The 10226-nt window shown below is 48.0% G+C and overlaps 1 protein-coding gene across 5 annotated transcripts in view; it reads left to right on the forward strand.

The window, feature by feature from the left end:
• LOC137304550 (EVI5-like protein) overlaps window positions 1–9506 on the forward strand; it is a 406109-nt gene extending 396603 nt beyond the window's left edge. For all 5 annotated transcript variants that reach the window (XM_067973199.1, XM_067973201.1, XM_067973202.1 and 2 more), the window contains one exon: window positions 6109–9506. In XM_067973199.1, coding sequence (XP_067829300.1) covers window positions 6109–6456 — 348 coding nt within the window. In that variant the 3' untranslated portion in view covers window positions 6457–9506. The remainder of the gene's footprint in view (window positions 1–6108) is intronic.
• Window positions 9507–10226: the final 720 nt, after the last annotated feature.

The following is a 10226-nucleotide window of genomic DNA, read 5'->3' on the forward strand; positions in this document are numbered from 1 at the left end:
AACTCCTTGAAGGCCTCCCATTGTTTAATTATTATTTTGCCTCCCAATTTTTGATTCCAATCCACCTGGGCAAGATCCCTTTTTGACTCACTGGAATTTGCCCTCCTCCAGTTAAGCATTTTCACATTTGATTGTTCCTGGTCCTTTTCCTTAACTATTCTAAACCTAATGATATTATGGTCACTGTTCCCCAAATGCTCCCCCACTGAAACACGCTCCACCTGCCCCACTTCATTCCCCAGAACTAGATCCATTACTGCTTCCTTCCTGATTCGGCTGGAAACACACTGTTCCGGAAAGTTCTCTTGAATGCATTTCAGGAATTCCTCCCCCCTCTCTGCCCTTCAAACTGTTCCTGTCCCACCTATATTGGGATAATTGAAGTCCTCCATTACCACTACTCTAAAGTTTTTGCATCTTTCTATAATTTGCCTGCAAATATTCTCTTCTATCGCCTTCCCACTATTTGGTGGCCTATAATATACACCCAGTAGTGTAATAGCTCCTCTATTGTTCCTTCAGTCTAACCAAATAGATTCTGACTTTGAACCTCAACTATGTCATCCCTTTCCAGTGTTATAATAATTTCTTTGACCTATACTGCCCACCCACCCCCCCCACTTCCTTTCCTTCCTTCCCTATCTTTCCTGAATACCTTGTAGCCAGGAATATTAAGTACCCAATCATCCCCTTCTTTGAGCCAGTTATTGCCTTTATATCATAGTCCCATGTGGTGATTTGAGCCTGCAGCTCACCAACCTTATTCACCACACTACGTGCATTTACACACATGCACTCAAATCTCATCTTGGACTGGCTCGCATTTCCCCCACGTCTGATCCGCCCTAGTTCTGAACTATTCTTTACTCTAATATTATTTGTCCCTCCCAGTCCTCTGTGCACCTTGTTCTCCTCTCTAATATTTCATCCTGATGCCCATCCCCCAGCCAAATTAGTTTAAACCCTCCCCCACAGCACTAGTTAACCTCCCCGCGAGGGCATTGGTCCCAGTTCTGTTGAGGTGCAACCCGTCCATCTTGAACAGACCCCTCCTGCCCCAGAACTGGTCCCAATGCCCCAGGAATCTGAAGCTCTCCCTCCTGCACCATTGCTCCAGCCACACATTAACCTGTCTTATCCTACTATTCCTATACTCACTAGCACGTGGCACTGGGAGTAATCCAGAGATTACTACCTTTGAGGTCCTGCTTTTTAACTTCCTCCCTAGCTCCTGAAACTCTGACTGCAGGACCTCAACCCTTTTCCTTCCTATGGTGGTACGGTAGCATAGTGGTTATGTTACTGGACGAGTAATCCAGAGGCCTGGACTTATAATCCGGAGTTATGAGTTCAAATCCCGCCACGGCAGCTGGGGAATTTAAATTCAATTAATTAATTAAATAAAATCTGGAATTAAAATATTAGTATCAGTAATGGTGGCCATGAAACTACCGGATTGTCGTAAAAACCCATCTGGTTCACTAATGCCCTTTAGGGAAGGAAACCTGCCGTCCTTGCCCAGTCTGGCCTATATGTGACTCCAGACCCACAGCAATGTGGTTGATTCTTAATTGCCCTCTGAAATGGCCTAGCAAGCCACTCAGTTGTAAAATCTCACTTAAAAAGAAAAGTCATAATAAGAATAAAACCGGACATGACAAAGGCAAACCAAGCCCAGTCGACCCTGCAAAGTCCTGCTTGCTAACATCTGGGGACTTGTGTCAAAATTGGGAGAGCTGTCCCACAGACCAGTCAAGCAACAGCCTGACATAGCCATACTCTCAGAATCATACCTTTACAGCCAATGTCCCAGACTCTTCCATTACCATCCCTGGGTATGTCCTGACCCACCAGAGGTGGCGGTACAGTGATATATAGTCAGGAGGGAGTGGCCCTGGGAGTCCTCACCATTAACTCTGGACCCCATGAAATCTCATGGCATCAGGTAAAACATGGGCAAGGAAACCTCCTGCTGATTACCAGCTTCCGTCCTTCCTCAGCTGATGAATCAGTCCTCCTCCATGTTGAGCACCACTTGGAGGAAGCACTGAGGGTAGCAAGGGCACAGAATGTACTCTGGGTGGGGGAATTCAATGTCCATCACCAAGAGTGGTTCGGGAGCACCACTACTGACTGAGCTGGCCGAGTCCTGAAGGACATAGCTACCAGACTGGGCCTGCGGCAGGTGGTGAGTGAACCAACACGAGGAAAAAACCTACTTGACCTTGTCCTCACCAATCCACCTGTCGCAAATGCATCTGTCCATGACAGTATTGGTAGGAGTGACCACCGCACAGTCCTTGTGGAGACCAAGCTCTGTCTTCACACTGATGTCACCATCCAACGTGTTGTGTGGCACTACCACCGTGCTAAATTGGATAGATTCAAAACTGATCTAGCAGCTCAAAACTGGGCATCCATGAGGTGCTGTGGGCCATCAGCAGCAGCAGAATTGTATTCCAGCACAATTTGTAACCTCATGGCCCGGCATATTCCTCACTCTACCATTACCAACAAGCCAGGGGATCAACCCTGGTTCAATGAGGAGTGTAGAAGAGCATGCCAGGAGCAGCACCAGGCGTACCTAAAAAATGAAGTGCCAACCTGGTGAAGCTACAACTCAGGACTACATGCATGCTAAACAGCGGAAGCAACATGCTATAGACAGAGCTAAGCGATTCCACAACCAACGGATCAGATCAAAGCTCTGCAGTCCTGCCACATCCAGTCGTGAATGGTGGTGGACAATAAACAACTAACGGGAGGAGGAGGCTCTGTAAACATCCCCATCCTCAATGATGGCGGAGTTCAGCACATGAGTGCAAAAGACAAGGCTGAAGTGTTTGCAACCATCTTCAGCCAGAAGTGCCGAGTGGATGATCTATCTCAGTCTCCTCCCGATATCCCCACCATCACAGAAGCCAGTCTTCAGCCAATTCGATTCACTCCACGTGATCTCAAGAAATGGCTGAGTGCACTGGATACAGCAAAGGCTATGGGCCCCGACACCATCCCAGCTGTAGTGCTGAAGACTTGTGCGCCAGAACTAGCTGCGCCTCTAGCCAAGCTGTTCCAGTACAGCTACAACACTGGCATTTACACGACAATGTGGAAAATTGCCCAGGTATGTCCTGTCCACAAAAAGCAGGACAAATTGAATCCAGCCAATTACCGCCCCATCAGTCTACTCTCAATCATCAGCAAAGTGATGGAAGGTGTCGTCGACAGTGCTATCAAGCGGCACTTACTCACCAATAACCTGCTCACCGATGCTCAGTTTGGGTTCCGCCAGGACCACTCGGCTCCAGACCTCATTACAGCCTTGGTCCAAACATGGACAAAAGAGCTGAATTCCAGAGGTGAGGTGAGAGTGACTGCCCTTGACATCAAGGCAGCATTTGACCGAGTGTAGCACCAAGGAGCCCTACTAAAACTGAAGTCATTGGGAATCAGGGGGAAAACTCTCCAGTGGCTGGAGTCATACCTAGCACAAAGGAAGATGGTAGTGGTTGTTGGAGGCCAATCATCTCAGCCCCAGGACGTTGCTGCAGGAGTTCCTCAGGGCAGTGTCCTAGGCCCAACCATCTTCAGCTGCTTCATCACTGACCTTCCCTCCATCATAAGGTCAGAAATGGGGATGTTCGCTGATGATTGCACAGTGTTCAGTTCCATTCGCAACCCCTCACATAACGAAGTAGTCCGAGCCCGCATGCAGCAAGACCTGGACAACATCCAGGCTTGGGCTCATGAGCGGCAAGTAACATTCGCGCCAGACAAGTGCCAGGCTATGACCATCTCCAACAAGAGAGAGTCTAACCACCTCCCCTTGACATTCAACGGCATTACCATCGCCAAATCCCCCACCATCAACATCCTGGGGGTCACCATTGACCAGAAACTTAACTGGACCAGCCATATAAATACTGTGGCTACAAGAGCAGGTCAGAGGCTGGGTATTCTGCGGCGAGTGACTCACCTCCTGACTCCCCAAAGCCTTTCCACCATCTACAAGGCAAAGTCAGGAGTGTGATGGAATACTCTCCACTTGCCTGGATGAGTGCAGCTCCAACAACACTCAAGAAGCTCGACACCATTCAGGACAAATCAGCCCGCTTGATTGGCACCCCATCCACCACCCTAAACATTCACTCCCTTCAGCACCGGCGCACAGTGGCAGCAGTGTGTACCATCCACAGGATGCACTGCAGCAACTCGCCAAGGCTTCTTCGACAGCACCTCCCAAACCCGCGACCTCTACCACCTAGAAGGACAAGAGCAGCAGGCACATGGGAACACCACCACCTGCATGTTCCCCACCAAGTCACACACCATCCCGACTTGGCAATATATCACCGTTCCTTCATCGTCGCTAGGTCAAAATCCTGGAACTCCCTACCTAACAGCACTGTGGGAGAACCTTCACCACACGGACTGTACCGGTTCAAGAAGGCGGCTCACCACCACCTTCTCAAGGGCAATTAGGGATGGGCAATAAATGCCGGCCTCGCCAGCGACGCCTACGTCCCATGAATGAATTTTTTAAAATGTCATTGGTTCCCATATGGTGCACCCTCTGAGTTGTGTCCTTTACCCTGGCACCAGGGAGGCAACACCCCATGCGGGACTCACATCCGCAGTTGCAGAAGCACCTGTCTGTCCCCAGACTATCAAATCCCCTATAACAACTGCATTTCTTTTGCCCCCTGTGCAGCTGAGCCTCCCATGGTGCTGTGGATTTGCTCCTGTGGTGTCAACACCCTCACTGGCATTCCACACTAAATACTGGTTTGTGAGTGCCACACTCCCTGGGGGCTCCTGCACTGCCTGCCTGTTCTTCCTGGTCTGCCAGATGGTCACCCAATCCCACTCCGTGGATAAATCAAATGGCTCTTTCTACATTTCACACCAGCGATTGGAAGCAGGTTAAATGTTAATGTTACGGAGTTGACTCTTCAATGATTAAAAGTGGTGTTCACATAGTTGTGAGAGTGTGAATCTGAAACTCCCTGGAGGTGGCGGTGCCCTGTTTGCCCCAAAGAAGCTTTCCACCCAATTACATTATCAATAGGATGCTGAAATCAAGGCCAACTGTGTAGTACAACCAGCCTAGAAATCCACCAATCAGAGGCATACAAAGAAATAGCAAGTGATGGAGTTAACTGACCTCAGCTCGAGATGCTCCAATTGGCCTTATCAGCCCTGAGCCACAAAGTGGAAATTCAGCCCCGGTTCCTGTTACAAGTTTAAGGTTTTCCCTTCAATATTCTCTTGGGTACAGCGCTATGTGCAGTCTGAGCATCTCTCATTTAGGAGTGTGCCCATACTGCATGATACCTGCTTATACAATATACTGAATATATTAAATCACTACAACTTGTCTTTGCATTAAAATAAAAATAATTCTCCACACCAGTCGATCGTGTTCCTTGACTGAAACGTAATAATGCTTAAATACTCTCCTGCATTCTGCTCCTGAGCCTGTTAAGCTTGCCCTTGCTGCTTTTGTTTTAAAATCCTGACTGTCAGCCTGTGTTTCTGGCTCTATTTCTATCTCTGTTCATGGTTAGGAGGGAAGGCCTTCTGGATAAACCCAGCCAATGCCCGGGACCAAAGATTTCCCAACATAATGAGTGTGAGACAGGCTAGCAAACTGCTTATTGTTTACAGTCATCGGGGAAAATTAACACTTTAAGCATGTTTTGTCTCTGCATCTTTTTTTTAATCCTAAACATATGTGAATGCACTTTGCTTTAAAACCCCAACATTAAATGTAACTCTTTCCAAATTCTTTCTATGGAAAAATGGTCAAGAAATCTTGATGGTTCCCATTCCTGATCGCAGTGTACGCATGTGTGGACATCAAGTGAGGACGATATCGGGTTCAACTGTGAAGCCCGCCAAAGTCAAATGGCCACTTTGAGGCATCAAAGGGCAACTGGTGCCCGTGGAACTTACAACAATACAGCATGACATGGCACCTTCAGGAGATGAAGGAACTTAAAGGACGGCAGATGCATTATCACTTTTGTTTGGCTTTTTAGATGTAACTTCAAAATGTTAGTGTGCTTGTTGATTTGGATTAATGCCCATGTATTTTTTTTCTCACAGATCCGGCTTTACAAAGGTCCAGGGCCCTTTCAGACTCCAATGAGTTTCGATGGGATTCATATTGTGAATCACATGGTGGAGGATGATGATTCCATTCACTCGTCTGATGAGGATCTCTTACCGAGCCCCATGGGCGGGAGTGGTCTGCAGGAGGGACTGTACCCAATTCCGCACGGAAACAGCCATTTCCTTAGAGGGCTGGAGATCTCGGGAAAGGACAGTGATGGGAGCACCGACAGTGATCAGGAAGATCAAAATTCCGCACTGGAGCTTGAAGCAGAGATGGCAAATCATATAATGTGCAATGAGAGCCCGAATAAGGCGCCTTCTATCTCTACGACAGTGTAATGGGGAACTCTACTGCATTCCACACAGCCTAACTGCCCTGCGTTCCACTAAGTGAGACTTACCGTATGTGAGGCCTTCCTGAACTACTCATTCGTTCTCTTGGAGTTGAGTCCAATATTAAATTCCACTCAAATTTGCCAACGAGAAATGATCTTTGCAGGGGATTGATTTTTATCAGCCATTTGGAACTGCAGCATCATATTACTCTCTATTCGAGCTGTAGTCGCATCTGACACTTTTTTTTCCAATGAAGCAAATGGATTTGGGGTTGGGCAATTTTGAAAACATTGATAAATTTCTCCAGTGTTGTCTATGAGTTTTCTGAAATCCGGACGCCCAATAGATAAAATATTCGTGCTCCGCCATGGTGCTCAGTCAATGTGGGGTGAACTCCAGTCTTCCTTGTGCAGGCTTCATTTGGAGCAAAGAAAATAATGGCAGAACTTAAAAGTTAATGCTCAGAACCTGGTGTTTGTGGGATCTCTCCTCTCGGCTCCATTATAGTTTCTCATCGGGCCAGTGATGTGCAGGACAGGTTAACAGGACCCCTATCCTGCAGTTGATGCTGTATACATTAATTTCTCTGGAATTCCTGCAGTTATGGATTGTTGTCACTTCTTGTACCTTGGAGGTCGAGCAAGAGAAATGTGCAGCAGTCCTACATTTGGTGGACAACTAGGTGACTCGTTTCTAGTTTGGTCTAGTTGACAGCAAGAAATAATCTGACACAGTAGCGGACTGAAACAGGACCTGACGCGGTATCTGACTGACACAACAACTGACGCGGTATCTGACTGACACAACAACTGACGCGGTATCTGACTGACACAACAACTGACGCGGTATCTGACTGACACAACAACTGACGCGGTATCTGACTGACACAACAACTGACGCGGTATCTGACTGACACAACAACTGACGCGGTATCTAATTAACACAATAACTGGCTGACGCAGTAACTATCCATCAGTAGATGTTGTGTTGACTTCCTTTTAACCAAGCTTCGGGCCCGTCATTATAGCTGTTCACATAACCGAAAATTCCTTTTTCTAAACAGCATTACTGGATTTTGCAGCCTCTCACTGCTTGAACATACATTTAATCAAATTGACAAAATAGTCACTTGCTTTGAAGTCCAGATTCTCCTCATCTGATGTACTGCTACATTCACATTTTGCTTGAAGTTTTTTTTTAACTTTTAGTTAAATTTTAGCCAGTTCAGTGCACTTCTGTTCTGTATGCTCGCATTTGATTTTTTTTAAAACTCTGGTCAGCGACTATTCTTACTGTGTGCTAGTACTTTTAGCATCTGTCCTTTCTAAACATTCCAGCCCAGGAACATTGTGCTTCATTTCCTGGTTAGATCCAGGGCTGTGAACGAGTTCCGTTCACATCCATTCCCAATGTTCAGAGGTTAACGCACTGCATCCAAGTAATGTCTTTGTGAAGGAGTTGGTACAGGAATATGGGGCAGGTCGGGAGTCCCCCCTGTGCCCCTGTGGGGCAGGTCGGGAGTCCCCGCTGTGGGGCAGGTCGGGAGTCCCCCCTGTGCCCCTGTGGGGCAGGTCGGGAGTCCCCGCTGTGGGGCAGGTCGGGAGTCCCCCCTGTGCCCCTGTGGGGCAGGTCGGGAGTCCCCGCTGTGGGGCAGGTCGGGAGTCCCCCCTGTGCCCCTGTGGGGCAGGTCGGGAGTCCCCGCTGTGCCCCTGTGGGGCAGGTCGGGAGAACTTTGCCTTTTATCGATGAGGAAGTGCTTCAGCCCATTTTTGGTACTAATTGGGCTTCTGAGTTCAATTTTTTCTGAGAGTTTTTTTAATTTAAACTGAAGAATTTTCGTGTTTGGAGTTTGCAGTGTAGCCTCTCCCCCTGTCAGTTGGGGTATATAGTGACATCACCGCACTCCCCCCACCCACCCAATATAAAACCAGGTGGTTTGAGTAATGCTATTTTGATTCCACAGGAGGGGGCCACAGTATCGACAGGGACGCTACCACAGTCAACCAAACCGTGCCATCGAGGGACCATCCCCAACTCCCTTTGACCAGTGTTTCATCTGCATTCCTCCAGTAAATTACCTCCCAGAAAGTGTAAGGAGGCTTTCAAGCAGCAGTGCAAAGCTTTCTTATACTGTAGTCATCCAGTTAGGGAGGGTTCAGAGAATCCAAACTCTAGGTGTTTTTTATTTAGCACATCTGTTAAAGATGATGTGGTGGATTTAAACACAGCATTGACGAGAGAAGAGGCTGTCCAAATCTGGCCGTTAGGCTCTTACTGTAAATTCTACAATGTCGCACATGTATAACCTACTGTACAGTAAGCCATTCATTCTCACCCCACCCCAAACTCTCCAATCTCTGCAAAACTGCCCAGATACAGCAACTGGCATCACTTACCTAACATGGGAGGGGGAGCAGGCAAATCGGAGCTCTGTTTACCCTCGTTATGTATGGTTTTAACAGGGTATGTTTGCCCATTTAGGCTGAGTAGCCCAGGGGTAATGTTAGGGAATGTACATTGATGGCATTTGAAAATACAAAAGGAAGTTATCATTCATGGAGAGAGTTGGTGCTCGCACCCTGGTACATGGCCTGAGTATTCGAGCTGTTCATGGAGAGAGCTGGTGCTCGCACCCTGGTACATGGCCTGAATATTCGAGCTGTTCATGCTTCATAGCTGCCCAATTTATATCAGCGAGTGTGCAGGAATAGTGCAACACTGTGCCAAGGTCCTGCCTTTCTATCTTGGGTTCACTAGGCTTTTATTTCCTGTTGTGTCAACACTAGCCATCACATCGAGAGCAGTCACTCCCTCATCACTTCATAAGGATCAGCTCTAAAACACAAAGAATCATGATTCAATTGAACTATTTTTGTTTTTTGAAAATATGGTGTAAATAAAATGTGTATATTCACCAGGTCTGCCTCACGCTGAGGAAGACCCTCATAGTTTTATGGGGTGAGGGGCAAATTTATAGTCGTGATTGGTGGCAATTTCAGTCTTACTGAGGTCAGTATTAAAATTCGGGCACTGGACCAGTCAGTGAAGGGGACAGGGGTGGAGGGGAAGTTAGGGAGGGGATCAGCAAGGTGGGGGCCGGGGTCAGCGAGGGTGGGGGGTTAGTGAGGGGGGGGGCCGGGGTCAGCGGGGGTGGGGGGTTAGTGAGGGATGGGGCAGGGTCAGTGAGGGAGATGGCCGGGATCAGCAAGGCGGTGGGAGGTCAGCGAAGGGGGATCGGGGGTCAGTGAAGGGCTGGAGTCAGTGAAGTGGGGTGGTCAGTGAGGGGTAGGGTGCCGGGGGAGTGGTGTCCCAGTGAGGGGGGGGTCAGCGGACCTCGGAGGTCAACGGGGGGCAGGGTCGTCGCAAGGCTCACTTATGCACATGGATAGTCTGACTTGGCTTTTGTTTGACTGCCGCAGATCCCTCCCCACACTACTTCCTAGTTTTTCAAAAACCAAGTAATGTATTTATCAACCGGTGGGAATGCTTTGTCTGGAAGTGTGCCTGTATATTTGGTGTTACGTATACTCATATAAGACAAGGCGCTACGATGCCGAGTTAGCTGAGCATCCCAGGACTGATCTCTCTGCACAGCAACTCTCAAATTGTGTAAAACAACATCCGTATGTAAAATGGAGGGTATGCCACATGTATGGAGACGGCTGCTATGTTTATCTCGGATGTAAGGCTAACGTTAGCTGCCTTGTCACCGACATGTGTCCTCTCCAGTATTGGCTGTGAGCTCCATAACTGGCCCATTTTACAACAGCTAC

The sequence above is a fragment of the Heptranchias perlo genome, chromosome 37 (genome assembly GCF_035084215.1).
Source record: "Heptranchias perlo isolate sHepPer1 chromosome 37, sHepPer1.hap1, whole genome shotgun sequence".
Classification (NCBI taxonomy): Eukaryota; Metazoa; Chordata; class Chondrichthyes; order Hexanchiformes; family Hexanchidae; genus Heptranchias; species Heptranchias perlo.